The sequence below is a fragment of the Ahaetulla prasina genome, chromosome 6 (assembly GCF_028640845.1).
Source record: "Ahaetulla prasina isolate Xishuangbanna chromosome 6, ASM2864084v1, whole genome shotgun sequence".
In the NCBI taxonomy this organism is placed as follows: domain Eukaryota; kingdom Metazoa; phylum Chordata; class Lepidosauria; order Squamata; family Colubridae; genus Ahaetulla; species Ahaetulla prasina.
Window position 1 is genome coordinate 6,975,161 of NC_080544.1, and position 18,094 is coordinate 6,993,254.

An 18,094-nucleotide genomic window follows, 5' to 3' on the forward strand; every position below is an offset into this window, starting at 1 on the left:
CGGCAGGCAGCAGAAGTAGCCTGCAGTATTACATTCTAACCGCTGCACCACCCGATCAGGGCACCAGATCTCTGTGGAGCAAGGGTCTCCAACCTTGATCGCTTTAAGACTTGTGGACTTCAACTCCCAGAGTTCCTCAGCCAGCTTTGAGTTGAAGTCCACAAGTCTTAAAGGGACCAAGGTTGGAGACCCCTGGTCTGGGGAACAAGGAGGCCTCCGGTGGAACCTGATTCACCATGCCTGTCCTTTCTCTCTGATTCCTTTGAATCCAGTATCTTGTGAAAAGATCCAACCAGCTCTTTCTGCTTGAAAATTTCCCATTTCCATAGAGGGGAAGGTGACCTGCCTCGAAGTGGTCCTGGCAGGAACCTGGTGAGGTTAATCCTGGTGACCAGCAGAACCAACCTGATAGCACTTAGCAATAGCACTTAGACTTAAGCTTCACAGTGCTTTTACAGCCCTCTCTAAGCGGTTTTACAGAGTCAGCCTCTTGACCCCCAACAGTCTGCGTCCTCATTTTATCCACCTCGGAAGGATGGAAGGCCGAGTCAAATTGCAGGCAGCCGGCAGGCAGCAGAAGTAGCCTGCAGTATTACATTCTAACCGCTGCACCACCCGATCAGGGCACCAGATCTCTGTGGAGCAAGGGTCTCCAACCTTGACCCCTTTAAGCCTTGTGGACTCCAACTCCCAGAGTTCCCCAGCCAGCTTTGCTGGCTGAGGAACTCTGGGAGTTGAAGTCCACAAGTCTTAAAGGGACCAAGGTTGGATACCCCTGCTGTGGAGCACATGGATGGCTCGTGACCGGAGTGTGACTCAGCTCCCGAAGTGCTCCATCATATTTTGTGTCCCTGGGGAGCCTGAAAGAGGCAGTTTCTTCCTACCCCAGCGCCCTGATCATCAGACGAGGCCTCCTGTTGATGCTTCCTCCTTCTCCTGTCGATTGAGGTGGGATTATGAGGATCTTTGGGTTCCTTTCTTCTTTACAGGAACAGGTACTTTTTTTAAAAAAAATAATCGTTCTTTTTATTCTGATAGCAATAACGAAAATGGGGTGGACAAGGGTGACTCCTCAACAGAACTTTTGCTTTCCAGAATGTTAAGTGTCACTGTAGAATCTACCTGCAGGAGAGAATGGTAGAGCTTCTCCTCTAGTGTTAAGTCTAGGTGCGGAGTTCTCCTTCCCTAATAACCAACCCGCAAATCCAGCATGTCAAGGAAACTTGAGTTGAGTTGCTAGGTTTCTGGGCACAAGGAGATATTTTATCTCTGACAGTGGAAGATGTGCAACTGTTTCCCCAGATTTCAGAATGGACCGGCTGAGGAAAGCTTTATTGGGGGAATATATGGGAATATCTGTTTGGGATAAGGAAGCTAGCTGCCCTTGTGAAGGACTTCAAGCCCAGAGCAGGGGTCTCCAACCTTGGTCCCTTTAAGACTTGTGGACTTCAACTCCCAGAGTCCCTCAGCCAGCAAAGGGAGTTGAAGTCCACAAGTCTTAAAGGGACCAAGGTTGGAGACCCCTGGCCCAGAGGGTCTTTTCCGACCCGTTTCTAAGAATGGATGGGATGGGAACATTTTCCATCACCAATCTCTTTCCACTTATCACCAATCACCAATCTCATCACCAATCTCTTTCCACTTATGACTGTATGACTGTAACTTTGTTGCTGGCAATCCTTATGATTTATATTGATATATTCACCATCATTTGTGTTGTAAATGTTCTACCTTGATGAAGGTATCTTTTCTTTTCTGTACACTGAGAGCATATGCACCAAGACAAATTCCTTGTGTATCCAATCACACTTGGCTGATAAAAAATTCTATTCTATTCTATTCTATTCTATTCTGTAATATATTCTCTATTCTATTCTATTCTATTCTATTCTATTCTATTCTATTCTATTTCTTTTATGTATACTGAGAGCATATGCACCAAGAGAAATTCCTTGTGTGTCCAATCACACTTGGCCAATAAAGAATTCTATTCTATTCTATTCTATTCTATTCTATTCTATTCTATTCTATTCTATTCTATTCTATTCTATTCTATTCTATTCTATTTCTTCTATGTGCACTGAGAGCTTGTTCACCAAGACAAATTCCTTGTGTGTCCAATCACACTTGGCCAATAAAAAATTCTATTCTATTCTATTCCGTGCAGTTCCTCTCCCTGGCTTAGCCTGAGTGGGTCGCTAGAGGGCGACCGAGAGATTTGCTTCCAAGAACAAATCTGGCTGGGTTTAATAACATTCTCAAGTGTTTCAAACACGGGCGAGATTGATTTTTCTTTGCCTTGCTGTACGTTTTTTAATGCACACGTGACGCGCAGTTCTTTGCTGACAGGGAACGATCGTCCAACCGGAGGAGAAAATAGCGAAAAGCGGGGAGAGGAAAGCTACTTTTGCCCATATAAGGGATTTTTTTCCCCCCCTTGGCTTCCTTCTGGGTTAGATAATGATCAACTGAGAATGAGGCGATTGCGACGCTGCAATGGGACAAAAATCGCGTGTGCTGCGGCGGCGGCTCTGCCAGCAACAAGCACGAACGATGCGATCAGGGGAAGAAATAACGGGGAGAATCAGCAAAGCCTGTAAATCATGGCCTGTTGGCTTCATCTCTCCGGCTGCTACAAATCAGTATTGATCCTCTTTCTCCGCCGCCGCCCCTCCTTCAGGAATATTACATAACTCGCCCTTTCTGAAATATGGCTGGGATGCAAGGAGCCATTTTACGGCTTTAGAGCAGGGGAGGGGGTGTTTTCCAACCGTGGTCCCTTTAAGACTTGTGGACTTCAAAAGAAAAAGAAATGAAAAGAAATCATTACAACGTTATTTGAATGGACTAAATCAGGGGTCTCCAACCTTGGTCCCTTGAAGACCTGTGGACTTCAACTCCCAGAGTCCCTCAGCCAGCTTTGCTCTGGGAGTTGAAGTCCACAAGCCTTAAAGGGACCAAGGTTGGAGACCTCTGGACTAAAGGTTAAAATTGTTTAGAAGTAATAGAATAGAATAGAATTTTTTATTGGCCAAGTGTGATTGGACACACAAGGAATTTGTCTTGGTGCAGATGCTCTCAGTGTACATAAAAGAAAAGATACCTTCATCAAGGTACAACACTTAATGATAGTCATAGGCTACAAATAAGCAATCAGGAAACAATATCAATATTAATATAAATCATAAGAATAGAATAGAATAGAATAGAATAGAATAGAATTTTATTGGCCAAGTGTGATTGGACACACAAGGAATTTGTCTTGGTGCATATGCTCTCAGTGTACATAAAAGAAATAGAATAGAATAGAATGGAGAATATATTACAGAATAGAATAGAATAGAATAGAATTCTTTATTGGCCAAGTGTGATTGGACACACAAGGAATTTGTCTTGGTGCATATGCTCTCAGTGTACAGAAAAGAAATAGAATAGAATAGAATGGAGAATATATTACAGAATAGAATAGAATAGAATAGAATTCTTTATTGGCCAAGTGTGATTGGACACACAAGGAATTAGTCTTGGTGCATAGGCTCTCAGTGTACAGAAAAGAAAAGATACCTTCATCAAGGTAGAACATTTACAACACAAATGATGGTCAATATATCAATATAAATCATAAGGATTGTCAGCAACAAGTTATAGTCATACAGTCATAAGTGGAAAGAGATTGGGGATGGGAACGATGAGAAGATTAATAGTAGTGCAGATTTAGTAAATAGTTTGACAGTGTTGAGGGAATTATTTGTTTAGCAGAGTGATGGCCTTCGGGAAAAAACTGTTCTTGTGTCTAGTTGTTCTGGTGTACAGTGCTCTATAGCGTCGTTTTGAGGGTAGGAGTTGAAACAGTTTATGTAAAGACTGTTTCAGTAAAATGAAGGAATATAAAGTTGGTTCTGATCAAAATTAAATTAGGCTTTATTATTATTATTATAAATTAATTTGTTGTCATTTTGTCAGGCTTGCCTCACTCAGGCCCTTAGAAACACCCTTGACTCTATTTCAGGGGCCTCCAACCTTGGTCCCTTTAAGACTTGTGGACTTCAACTCCCAGAGTCCCTCAGCCAGCAAAGCAGGGGTCTCCAACCTTGGTCCCTTGAAGACTTGTGGACTTCAACTCCCAGCAAAGCTGGCTGAGGAACTCTGGAAGTTGAAGTCCACAAGTCTTCAAGGGACCAAGGTTGGAGACCCCCTGAGCTAAATGGAGATATGTATGATGCTCTGCCATTTCACAAGAGAGTTTGGCTACATAGCAGAGAGCAGGCTTTGACCAGTTTTTTTTTCATGGCCATTTCTTTGTGTGCATGACAAGAGGATCGTGATGGGTGGATGCTTTTTAAAAAAATCAGAAACAGACACATTCAGGACATTTCACAGTAAATCCTCCTACAGACAAAAAAAACAACAACAAAAACTTTACAAGGAGCCCTGGAATCCAATTCTGATGACTCAGCATTTGTCTATACTGATAGAATGAATGACTGCTGGTATTAGTAGAGACCATCTCTGAAACAAGGGAGCTTGTATGGCCCCATCAGGATGCATCTATTGTCTAGGGACACATCGGTTCATTTATGTGCAATTATGGGCAGCATTAAGGGCTGTGATGGAAATGGTGTGACCTCAGCAAAAACAGATGTACTTCCTTCTTGCTGTAGTTGCTTCAGTCTGACTGGTAAAAGAAGAGAGAGAATAGGACATTGGTTGTGGTCTTTACAAGGTGAAGAATAGTAAAATTATTTACTATGTTGACATGGATTTATTTTTATTTATTTATTTATTTATTTTGTCACAACATTATATATAAACACATATAATGAAAGAAAACAAAAAGAACAGGAGCGGTAGGCACTTTTGTGCACTTATGCGCGTCCCTTCTAGTCCTCTTAGGAATGGGGTGAGGTCTATGGTAGACAGTTTTTGGTTAAAGATTTTGGGAGTTTGAGAAGAGACCACAGAGTCAGGTAGTGTGTTCCAAGCGTTAACAACTCTGTTACAAAAGTCATATTTTCTGCAATCAAGATTGAAGCGGTTGACATTAAGTTTGAATCTATTGTTTGCTCTTGTGTTACTGAGATTGAAGCTGAAGTAGTCTTTAACAGGAAGGACATTGCAAAAGATGATTTTGTGTGTTAAACACAGGTCATGTCAGAGTCGGCGGAGTTCTAAATTTTCTAATCCCAGGATTTCAAGTCTGGAGGATACGTGCATGAGAGCCGGGGCAGTGAAGGGGAAGGTTTTAAACTAGCAGTGGGAGAAGCAGGTTGCAATCCACTCTTAAGACAGAAGCCGGCTGGGTGACTTTCAGTAGTTCCTCCCTGCTCATCCTAGAAGTTAAAAAACAAAACAAAACCCTACTAACCCATATCAGACCACCGTGATAGATCCTGACCCCTCCCTTTCAGGGAGGAGGCCATCTTTCTGCAGTGCATTGATTTGGTGTGATTATTATGATTGGTGATGAGGGTGACTGCAAAATAAAAAATGGAAAGCTGAAACACAGGACTATCGGCTTTCAGGTTTTGGGATCCCTCATAATCCAGCTCCTCTCTCAAGGCATTCACTCTCCCAAACCCAAAGTTAAGTAGGGTCCGTCAGAGGTCCCTGCAGGTGTCATATCTGGCAACCCTTTTTCCTTCTCTGATCAGATACTATTAGCTCTTAAAAGTTTTTTTTCAGTTTGCTTTTTTTGGTATATTCTGGAGATAATTTGGCTGGACTGATGTAAGTGATTAAAAGAAAAGAAAACAACATTGGTGCATGCTAGCACAATGTTCACCTGGCATTTATTTATTTATTTCTTCATTCATTCATTCATTCATTCATTGTTGGGAAAAGAGTTTAAGAAAATACAAAGCATTCATCCTGAATGCTTCCACTGCAAATACCTTTAGCCAGACGTGGGCCACTGTCAAATATTTTTGTGTACACTATGAATACTATAAATAGATGGAACTATAAATATTTCTTATCAATGATTTATTTATCTAGCCAAGAGAAGTGTTAGTCACTTAGGAGCAATAAGTAAATATATGCAGCCGTTTAGGGAATGGGAATGCTGCTTTAAAGTCAGCCTGTCTTGCTAGTCAGTGAAATTCCACAGTCCTTGATGATTCATTGAGACACTTTTAATTATACATCTGATACAGTGCAATTTAAAATCGCATTATGTCATACCCAGGGTATGAAATTTCTAGAGAAGTCCTTTCCCTCCAAATTCCTGAAAAAGAAATTGCACGTTACTGCCGTGATACACAGTATACTTGTCTGCTCTTTAGGGAAGTGGCCTTCTTTTGCTGCTTAATTTGGAGGTTGTTTGCTGAAATTTGAAGATGAGAAGTAAAAGTTCTGCACACCAGAACAACAAGACACAAGGACAGTTTTTCCCCCGAAGGCCATCACTCTGCTAAACAAATAATTCCCTCAACACTGTCAAATCATTTACTAAGTCTGCACTACTATTAATCTTCTCATCGTTCTCATCACCCATCTCCTCCCACTTATGACTGTAACTTTGCTGCTTGTATCCTTACGATTTATACTGATATTGATTGTTTCCTGATTGCTTTTTTGTAGCCTATGACTATTGTTAAGTGTTGTATCATTAAGTGTTAAATTTGTACCCTATGACTATCATTAAGTGTTGTATAAGTGTTGTACCTTGATGAAGGTATCTTTTCTTTTATGTACACTGAGAGCATATGCACCAAGACAAATTCCTTGTGTGTCCAATCACACTTGGCCAATAAATTCTATTCTATTCTATTCTATTCTATTCTATTCTATTCTATTCTATTCTATTCTATTCTATTCTATTCTATTCTATTCTATTCTATTCTTCATTCCAATATTCTATTCTATTCTATTCTATTCTATTCTATTCTTCATTCCAATATTCTATTCTATTCTATTCTATTCTATTCTATTCTATTCTATTCTATTCTATTCTATTCTATTCTATTTCTTTTATGTACACTGAGAGCATATGCACCAAGACAAATTCCTTGTGTGTCCAATCACACTTGGCCAATAAAAAATTCTATTCTATTCTGTTCTATTCTATTCTATTCTATTCTATTCTATTCTTCATTCCAATATTCTATTCTATTCTATTCTATTCTATTCTATTCTATTCTATTCTATTCTATTCTATTCTATTTCTTTTATGTACACTGAGAGCATATGCACCAAGACAAATTCCTTGTGTGTCCAATCACACTTGGCCAATAAAATTCTATTCTATTCTATTCTATTCTGTTCTATTCTATTCTATTCTATTCTATTCTATTTCTTTTATGTACACTGAGAGCTTATGCACCAAGACAAATTCCTTGTGTGTCCAATCACACTTGGCCAATAAAAAATTCTATTCTATTCTGTTCTGTTCTATTCTATTCTATTCTATTCTATTCTATTCTATTCTATTTCTTTTATGTACTCTGAGAGCTTATGCACCAAGACAAATTCCTTGTGTGTCCAATCACACTTGGCCAATAAAAAATTCTATTCTGTTCTGTTCTGTTCTATTCTATTCTATTCTATTCTATTCTATTCTATTCTATTCTATTCTATTCTATTCTATTTCTTTTATGTACACTGAGAGCTTATGCACCAAGACAAATTCCTTGTGTGTCCAATCACACTTGGCCAATAAAAAATTCTATTCTGTTCTGTTCTATTCTATTCTATTCTATTCTATTCTATTCTATTCTATTCTATTCTATTCTATTTCTTTTATGTACACTGAGAGCTTATGCACCAAGACAAATTCCTTGTGTGTCCAATCACACTTGGCCAATAAAAAATTCTATTCTATTCTGTTCTGTTCTGTTCTATTCTATTCTATTCTGTTCTATTCTATTCTATTCTATTCTATTCTATTCTAAAATGGGGCTGATGTGTGTTTTCCCTCCAAACCAGACAGGCTCCATTCTTTCCCCAAAATTCCTTGCTGGGAACCATCCCTGCTTCATTCGGCCCCCTCGAAAAGGACGTCCTTGTGCTTCTGGGCCAGAAGGGAATCCAGAATCTGAGCATCTTCAGGTGGTTTTGCTCAGCAGGAATTTGTCCCTTTTTTGCAGGGCCAGCCGGACATTTTAGCGCAATGAATCGGGCGTGCCCTTGGAGCTGAGGCCCTCTCTTTGGAGGGAAATATACCAAGGCTGTCCTCCTCTTCTTCCTCCTTTCCTCTTTGGGGGATCTCGGGGTGGTCCGGCGGGGAGGTCAGCGCAGCAGACCCATCACAATGCAATCATTTGCAAAGGAGGGACTGTGAGCTGCAGCCGGGACACACATCCCTCCCTCTGCTGCCCAGTCCTCATTGGGCTTTCTGCGAGTAAGGGAGCAGCCGGCAGGGCAACGGGGAGCACCAGGCGCAGCTCCAAGGAAAGGAGGCAGACAGACAACAGAGGAAGCTTCCTGGGAGGGTTGTGCAGTGCTCAGCCATATGCTGCAGCATCCAGCAGTCAAAGATAAATCAGGCAGATGTTTGCCGTCTGGGATGGTAACTATTCCGTCTCCTGCCTTGCTGGCTCGCTTGTGCTCTGCCTCTCTTGCATGCCAGCCCCGTCTGCTCGGAGGACACCTCGGACTTCTGGCTCGTGATAGTTCTGAAGCAAGAGCTCTGTGGGGGTGTTTGGAGGAAACAGGTAGGGAAGAAGCTGGGGTGGCTGTCTTTTCACACCCCCAGGAAACTCATTTCAGAGCATCAGGATCAAATTAGCACAGCTTTGCTTCAGAGAACTAATTAAAATGTAGAATGTCCTAAAACCTCTTGTGTGACAAATGTAAGATTAGAAACAATTAAAAGCCACTCAAGAGGTTTGTGGTGTTTAGATTTCTGACATCGTTATAATTATCCCTAGAAGTAATGAAAACAATGGTTACTCTCAAAGAAAGAGAGACTCAAGTTATCAGTCACCAATTAATGATTGTTTCTCAAGCTGAAGATTGTTGGAATTTCAAGGCTGAATTTGTAGGGCTTATTTTCCATAGCAAAAAATTCAATCCAATCCAAACCTTTATTGTCAATGCACAACATGTGTACAATGAGATTGGATGAGCCTCCCTTAGTGCAGTCCCCCCAGACACAAAATGCATCTCAATGACTCATAAATGAAAGAAGAAGAAAAAATCCTAACCCAATAGATCAGGGCTTTCCAAACTTGGCAACTTTAAGATTTGAGGACTTCGACTCCCAGAATCCTGCGAGGAACTTAAAGTTCTTAAAAGTTGCCAAGTTTGGAGACCCCCTGCAATAGATCATACTAATAGACACACAATCCTTTATACATATATGTGCATAACATTATATTATATTATATTATACCAATGCAGACATGTTGCACGTCCTGGCCCTGCAAGTCTATCATACTAAGTAATTATGGTGTTATGTTGCATTCAGAAGTCTGACAGCCCACGGATAGAAGCTATTTTTCAGCCTGTTCATTCAACTGGCTATGCTTCTAGATCTCCTGCCCGATGGTAGGAGAGTAAAGAAGTGCTGACCAGGGTGTGAATCGTCCCTAAGGATTTTCCCAACTTCCTTCCTTTTCCCATTGTTTTTTTTCTCATCATATACGTAGGTTTTCAAAACATGACCTCAAAATAGTTTGATCTTCTGTAAATCTGGAGTTTCTGGGCTCTGTAAATAAAGGCCTACATTAAACACTAATTTGGCAAAGGATGGTTTCATTTGAACGGTGGCGAATAGAAGAGTCCCTCAATGACTGCGGTCCCCTCCCTGCTTCACTGCCGGCATACGGGACCCCCTCCAATGCCCTGTCCTCCAAGTTGTGGGTGCTCCGTCACCTTGTAAGAAGGTGTAAGAAGAGACTGGATGACCACTTGTCTGAAATGGTAGAGGGTCTCCTGCTTCTTGTGCAGGGGATTGGTCTAGAAGACCTTCAAGGTCCCTTCCAACTCTGATATTCTGTTAAGGAATGGCCACGTAATGCTCAGCTATCTGCTGCTTCCTCCTAGCTCTGCAAAAGGCACTTTGTGTTTTTCTTTAGCTCTTTCAAATGTAAACAGCACTAGATGAGCCAGGAGCAAACGTAATATAGGTCATTTCTCGCTAACAACTCCATCCAAGCACCATTGTGCCAAAATAACAGCAATGCAGACAGGCTTCGTTCGATGGCTGTGATGCTGTGAAGGCACTCCAAGTCATGGGCCGGAGGGAGGGGGCGGGGTGGGGAACGGCCACAGGAACATGTGACCTAGAAACAGCACAACTTTGGAGAGTTCTTGTGGAGAAGATCTGTCGCTTCTCGCAGCTCGTGGAGCACATTAACTTTATTACTCCCATGTAAGGAATTGGGCTTGAACTGTTGCCTGTTTGTTTTCAGCTCCCAACCTCAAAGGAAGACCACGGAAGAAAAAGTCCTGCAACTCACAGAGAAGAGATTCGTTCAGTGGCAGTAAAGATTCTCAGAATAGTTGTGAAGGCAAAACTGTGGCCAAGGTAAGGAGCTTCGCCACCTTCCCCAAATTTCCTTTCCAGATGAATTTTGCTCTTCTTTTTCAGGGCAGCGTTTAAGGGCGGGAGACAGGGGTATGGAAAGGGAGCTGGGGCTGTTCCCCAAAGGGCACCCCTGTAGAGTCAACCCTGTAATGCAGGTTCTGGGGAGCAGGTCCCCTCTTCTTTTGGTAACTTTCACAGCCTCCTTTTGAAGGGGCTGCTGCAGCCATTGGCAGCCAGTCTCTTTACCTGAACTCAGAGCTAAGCAGGTCCGACTGGTGAGTAGACGGGGCAAGGTCTCCAGGAGAGTCCATCATGGATGTTACTGGGAGGGGGAGAAATGGACCAGAGGAAGATGATGGGCAGACTCACCCCCCACCCATTGCAAAAAAACTACATGGAACTGCCCAGGATCTCAGTTTACTTTGAAGGATGGTTGGAATTGGGGGGCAGGGGGAGTAATTGTGAGCAAAGGATGAGTCTGGTTCACTCCTTGGGCTAGTTGCAAGAGCAGTCGGGGAGACTAAAAATGAGACCGTGACCTCATCTCAAAGGAATACGTGGCTGGAGAGGCAGCCTCCTAGTTCAGTGAAACCCATGGAAGGTCCCCACCCCCCCTATTCCCACTGCAGGCTGCAGCATCCTCAGCTCAGGGGTTTGGGTGTTTTCCACGCAAACTGCTTCTGTGACAGATCCACTCCCTCTCGGAAAACTGTTGTTTATGCACAACCATTGGTAGCCAGAGGTTTCGGTTGGTAGGGTAAACTTAATTCACTGGACCTTGGCCATTTTCAGAAGTTCACAGCTGGAGCTTCAAGAAATGGCAACACGGCTGAAGATTCCTCCTAAATTCTTCAACATGCTGGATTATCTAAATCAGGGGTCTCCAACCTTGGTCCCTTTAAGACTTGTGGACTTCAACTCCCAGAGTTCCTCAGCCGGCAAAGCTTAAAGGGACCAAGGTTGGAGACCCCTGGTCTAAATCTTTAGGAATCTTTAATCCTATAAATTAGTTTATTCTAATGTGGAGCAAAGGCCTTCTGAAGATGAGAGGTTTATGCTTTTTCATCTCCCGGCCATTGAAAAATGGGAAATGGTGAGTTCTTTGCAATAGGAAGTACGAAGCTTGGTCAAACTGCTTCTTGTAGTTCCAAACACCACCACCACCACCCGTCCTTTTGTGGGCCAAATGATGGGCCAACCTCTGTACTTACAGGTGGTGGCCTTTGAGAGAATTCTCATTTGATATTTTTTTTTAAAGCTGAATCGAGGCTCCAAAAAGTCAGATGACAGAACAGGTAGTCCTCAACTTACAACAGTTCACTTAGTGACCATTTGAAGTTACAACAGCACTGAAAAAAAGTGACTTTTGACCATTTCTCAGACTTGTGACCATTGCAGCATCCCCATTCCTTATGATTTATATTTGGATGCTTGACAACTGACTCACACTTATGACGGTTGCCGTGTCCTGGGGTCACACGATTCCCTTTTGCGACCTTCTGACAAGCAAAGTCAATGGGGAAACCAGATTCACTTAACAACCAGGTTATTAATTTATCAACTGTAGTGATTCACTTAACAAATGTGGCAAGAAAAGTTATAAAACGGGGAAAAACCCACTTAACACATTTCTCACTTAGCAACATACATTTTGGGTTCAATTGTGGTCGTAAGTTGAGGACTACCTGTATTACATTTTCTGGGTCATTTAAATTATTATTTTTGTCTGCTTCGTATTTCATGACTGCTAACAATAATATTCACTCTAACATTAAAGACTTACTAATTTTGAATTCACAGTGGCCTGTTACATATGGTACATAAGAGCCATTAGTCTGTAAATAAGATTGACAGGTATCCTGACAGTTCAGAGACACTGGTGGAAAATGTGATGGTTGAGGTGTGAAGTCCATGAAAAGTGTGAGGCCTCCTCCAGTTGGTCAGAAGGTGGTCTTCCTTTGTGGCCCACTTTGCGTAGATCGTGGTCTGACTCTGCCTTCCCCAGTTCACTAATCACGCATTGGCTGTAAACAGTGACTCGCCCTATAGCAGCGGTTCTGAACCTGTGGGTCGGGACCCCGTTGGGGGTCGAATGACGATTTGCCAGGGGTCGCCTAAGACCATCGGAAATATGGAAAGTATACTTGCGAGTCGAAGAATCGCGCCCCAATGGTTGACTCCACAAGCCAGCTGCAGGCTCTTTAAATCGCTAGCCGAATTCGGCTTCAGGCGCAATGAATTAAAAGAGAGAGAAATCTTTGCTCTGATGTCTCCCTCTCAAGCCAGCTGCAATCACTCCCAATCGCTAGCCTAATCGGGCTTCAGGCGCCATAAACTTAATAGGGGAGGAGTCTCCACTTTAATGCCTCCATCCTCAAGGCAATCGCAAGTCGTTTAGATCGCTAGCCAATACGGCTTCAGGTGCGATAAATTCAAAACGAAAATAATTTTACAGTTGGGGTCGCCACATCGTGCAGAATTGTATTAAAGGGGTTGCAGCACTATAAAGGTTGAGAACTACTGCCCTATAGGCAGTGGTGGGATTCAAATAATTTAACAACCAGTTCTCTGCCCTAATGATTTCTTCCAACAACCAGTTCACCAAACTTCTGAGAAAGTTAACAACCGGTTCTCCCGAAGTGGTGCGAACTGGCTGAATCCCACCACTGCCTATAGGGCTATATGTCCTCTGCATATTAATAGCAGGTCAACAGATGATTGGAAACAATTGCAGAACTGTAATTGTTTAATGTGGTCTTCTGTCTGCTTTTGCACGTCCTTTCTCCTCTTTTGAGCTTGTCTGCAAAGGCTCTGTGCAAGACTGGCAAGAAATACTTGTTGGGAAATGCGATCATCAGTTGAAGAGTTGTTCTCTCACTCCATCTCAGGTGGCTTCAGACATTTTCTCAGAAACCAATTAATAACTTTTGCTCAGAAGTTTATTCCAGAGGGCTTAGGGCAGGGGTGTCAAACTCAATTTCATTGAGGGCCACATCAGGGTTGTGTTTGACCTGGGGGGGGCAGGGTGGTTGTAGCTAGGGTGGGCATGGCCAGCTCGATGTCACTCATATCGAGGGTGCCTGTGGTGGCCCAAGTGCTCTGCCAGTGAAAACAGGCTTCCGAGCTCCGTTTTCGGCTGTGATGGCTTCCTGCAACCTGCAGCCCTCCTGAGCTCCATTTTCAGCTGCGACAGGCTCCTGTAACTCTCTGCCAGCAAAAACAAAGCTTCGTTTTCACTGGCAGAGGCACCATGGACGGTTCTGTGATGTTTCCCGGGCGGCCCCGTGGTCCAGATCTAAGTACCCCATGGGCCGGAGTTTGACACCCCTGTCTTAGGTCAATAAGATAGTGAGCCAGTTCAAACAAAATGAATAAATAATTTGCACAATCCATTGGCCTGCCCAACATATGAAGACTTCTGTTTGCAACAGCTTTGAAGGAATCATATATATCCCATTCTAGATCAGTAATAAACAGTCATAAATTGGGCCTACAACTAGAGGAAAGAGCATATCTGAGCTCTTTTCAATCTGTCCAGGATACAGCAACCAAGTCTACCCAGATTCCACTTGTAGGTGCCTTTGGTGAGATGGGGTGGGAGGGCAGCCCCCCAGGGTTGCTTGGTCTTATCGCTGACCTTGACCATCCCCCACTGTGCTATCCCTCTGGACTGTCTCCCCGAGCTGAGACTGGAAGCGCTGATTTTGCGGTGGTTCTCCTTCTAAAGGGTCAGTTCTGGTTCATTGAGGGAGGAGTTGAGTTCTAGGCCTGCATGCTCCCCCATTCTGATTTTAATGTCTACATGAAGCCATGGGGAGGTCACCCATCAACATAGATCAGGCATCATCAGTACTGTGACATGCTCAGCTTTAGACCTCAACCCAATGCTGTCACAAGTGACAGTTGTAGTTAGGAGGGCCTTGTATAACGTGCCAGTTATGAACCTTCCTGGATCAGGAGGTTTTACACACAGTCACTCATCCCTTGGTCATCTCTCACTTGGGCGACTGCCATGTCTTCTTCATGAGTCTGTCCTTGCCACCACTTGGAAGCCACAGAATGTGATATCTCTGTTTCCTGTGTAGCCCCTCTGCTTTGAGAGCTGCGTTGATTGCTGCTTAGCTTGTGGATGTAATTCATGGTGATTGCCTTCAAAATTCTGCTCGGCCATCAGCTCCCAGTTATATCTGCCTGTTCAGTAAAGATAAGGAGTGGCTCCCCCCATATTGCTTCTCTCCAGGAAAGGGACCAAGAACTCCACTTGGCAGATGCTACCAGAGACCCGTCCTCTGCAACTGGCCACAACCCTCCTAGGGTTTAGGAAAACCAGAGAAATGTGGCTGCTTCAATAGGCCCCAGTAATGGCTACATGATGAGGTTGTCATCTGTTGCTGTCACTGTAAATTATGTTAATCATTATTGTTTAATCTGAGTTATAGACACCAGCTACATAATCCACTTACAGTTGGCAACAATTAAAGCAGCATGTAAGTCCAATAAATAAAGAACGTAACCGATATTGTTTCTATATTGCTAACATGCTCCCACTCTTCTAAGAATATGTTTTGCTCACGCAACCAAACAAAACAGCTCTTGATGCCTGAAACCCACTCTCAGTTGCAGGTGGGGCTATAACACAAAACACACATGATGACAATAATATGATTGAAAATTCTGAGAGGAAAGGAAGGCTAAATTTATTTCCTAAGGAAAATGGGATTAAATTCCCAGAATTTAATCAAGGGGTTTGAAACTCTTCTTCTTTTTCATCTGTCAAAAAAAAAATCTAATTAAGATGTTAATTAATAGCATATATCAATAATATTGGTATCAGTTGGAAAAGATGGTATCAGTTTGTTGTTCCCATGTGCAATTTGGCAATGTCTCCCTCTCTTTGCATGAAGAGTCCCGTTCCCCCCCCCCCAATGCCTTGCTAAATTCAAAACAGGCCCCTCCGTGGATCGTTCTACTTTGTCCTGGCTTTTGATTAGGAGGAATGATCAATTCATATAGGCTCTTAATTTTCTTTCTCAGCACAGGGATGTTATGATTTTACATTCAAGAGATGCAGCTGATGTCCACAGATAGTTTCACACTCGGTGAAATTGAGAACCAACGTTTCCCCTGAAACAATATAAGCCCCAAGAGACTCCAAGAGTTTTAAAGACCTTTTACAGTACAGGCACATCAATTTTTCCCTTCAGCACGAATGCTGGAAATTTCCTCTTAAAAGACCCATAAACAAATCCATTTCCCAATGGCAGTTTTTAAACCGTACTTTGAGCCCACAATAAACTAGATGATCTCTCACCAAATTTTAACAGAACTAATTCATGCCTCACCGCAGGACATTTATACCAGATACTTTATTTATGGAAACACCACTTTGGTCATGAACATATGAAGAAAATGTTCCTGCTAAGTTATGCAGTCTTCAAAGGTCTCTTTTATATAGGAGTGTGTGTGGTTTTTTCTTAAATTAAAAAATGAATCCAAATCATGTACGTCCTCCCTATCTTTTCTGGCCTTTTAATACAAATAGTCACCTAAAATGGTCATTTATTTAAAATTATACTACATCAGGGGTCTCCAACCTTGGCAACTTCAAGCCTGGAGGACTTCAACTCCCAGAATTCCCCAGCCAGCTTAAAGTTGTCAAGGTTGGAGACCTCTGTACTACATACTAAAGGCTTGACATGCAGTAGTTCGATTTAATGGAAGTTTCTCATATAAAAGAAATCCATAATATCCTCCCATTTACCCTTCCTTCCTTCCTTCCTTCCTTCTTTCCTTCCTTCCTTCCTTCCTTCCTTCCTTCCTTCCTTCCTTCCTTTCTTTCTTTCTTTCTTTCTTTCTTTCTTTCTGCTTTATTTTCTGAGCACCCAAATCGGTTGATATGCTTACCATTGGGTAAGACAGTCTTGCAAATATTCCTGGGAAGTTCACAACTATAGTTGAGAAGCTTGTCTGACACCAAACTAGTTTTTTAAAAAATTTCATATTTCCATAAATACTTTGCAAACATAAACAAACTCAGGGCTCTTGTACCTTAGTCACACAGGAGGGGGGGGGGAAATCTTTACTTTCCAGCATTCTTAGAAAGGGGAAGAGACCCTGAAGGCTGGTAATAGCCGTGTGATCCACTGAGAATCCATGTGGTGGGCCTGTTCACAACTTGGTCACCTTGAAGGACCTGGGCTAATACCAAATGCCCCCATTTATTAGTAGCTAACAGGAGAGCTTCCCTTTTAGCTCCCTTGTCCTCAGAATGCAGAAGAAGATGTCATTTTTGATCACCCCCCTGATTTTGTTGTTTCTCAAGGCTGGCGGGTTTATTGCCGCTACCACCACCTTAATTTTTCTGCTCCAGGAATATGAGTGGTCTTCTTGGATGTCCATTATTTAAGGGTCTATTGCTCTCTCCCACCATCATTCCAAGAAGCGTCTCAGGAGAGTGATGGGCTTCAAAGCTGTCCCTTAACAAGACTGCTTAGCGGTGCCTTTGCGTGTTCCCATGGAGTTCTTGCCAGGGACTCCTATGGTGAGCCCAGTGGTGGGATTCAAATAATTTAACAACTAGTTCTCTGCCCTAATGACCGGCTAGGTGGGTGTGGCCATGGTGGGCGTGGCCAGGCAGCACTCGGCCTCCTGAACCCTCCTGGGAGCAAAAAAGGGCCGCGGGGAGAGGGGGGGTGCGCCACACTCCCCTGTGCCCTGTTTTGGGCCTAGGAGGCCTCCCTGCACTTATTAGGAGCCAAAATGGGGTGTGGGGGGCAATTTAACTACTGATTCGCCAGTGGTGAAATCCAATTTTTTTTACTACCGGTTCTGTGGGCGTGGCTTGCTGGGCGTGGCTTGGTGGACATAGCAGGGGAAGGATACTGCAAAATCCCCATTCCCCCACACACACACCTGGGGCCAGCCAGAGGTGGCATTTGCCGGTTCTCCAAACTACTCAAAATTTCTGCTACCGGTTCTCCAGAACCTGTCAGAACCTGCTAGATTTCACCCCTGAATTCGCCCAAACCAGCCTGAACCGGTTGAATCCCACCACTGACTGAGCCATTAATAAAACTCCCACAGAGGCACCTCCTTCTATTCTAGCTTTGGGGAAAGAGGCAGGTCATGGGGGCCACTTTAAAGCAGGGCAGGGCCAGTGGTGGGATTCAGCCAGTTCGCACCCCTTCGGGAGAACCAGTTGTTAACTTTCTGAGCAGTTTGGCAAATTGGTTGTTGGAAGAAATCATTAGGGCAGAGCAGAGGTCTCCAACCTTGGTCCCTTTAAGACTTGTGGACTTCAACTCCCAGAGTCCCTCAGCCAGCAAAGCAGGGGTCTCCAACCTTGGTCCCTTTAAGACTTGTGGACTTCAACTCCCAGAGTCCCTCAGCCAGCAAAGCAGGGGTCTCCAACCTTGGTCCCTTTAAGACTTGTGAACTTCAACTCCCAAGCTGGCTGAGGGACTCTGGGAGTTGAAGTCCACAAGTCTTAAAGGGACCAAGATTGAAGACCCCTGGGGCAGAGAACCAGTTGTTAAATTGTTTGAATCCCACCACTGAGCAGGGCCCTTGAACCTCCAGGGCCTTGTGTTCCGGGGCCAGGCAACACAACAGGAAAGGTCCTATCAG

The 18,094-nt window shown here is 43.3% G+C and overlaps 1 protein-coding gene across 3 annotated transcripts in view; it reads left to right on the top strand.

Annotated features, from left to right (window-relative positions):
• The window catches only part of ARID5B (AT-rich interaction domain 5B), a 169,601-nt gene that overhangs the window by 108,112 nt on the left and 43,395 nt on the right, over positions 1-18,094 (top strand). For all 3 annotated transcript variants that reach the window (XR_009155830.1, XM_058189220.1, XM_058189219.1), the window contains one exon: positions 10,353-10,468. Coding sequence is in view for 2 of the 3 variants with exons in the window: in XM_058189220.1 (XP_058045203.1) it covers positions 10,353-10,468 (116 nt within the window). In the remaining variant the exon portion in view is untranslated. The remainder of the gene's footprint in view (positions 1-10,352; positions 10,469-18,094) is intronic.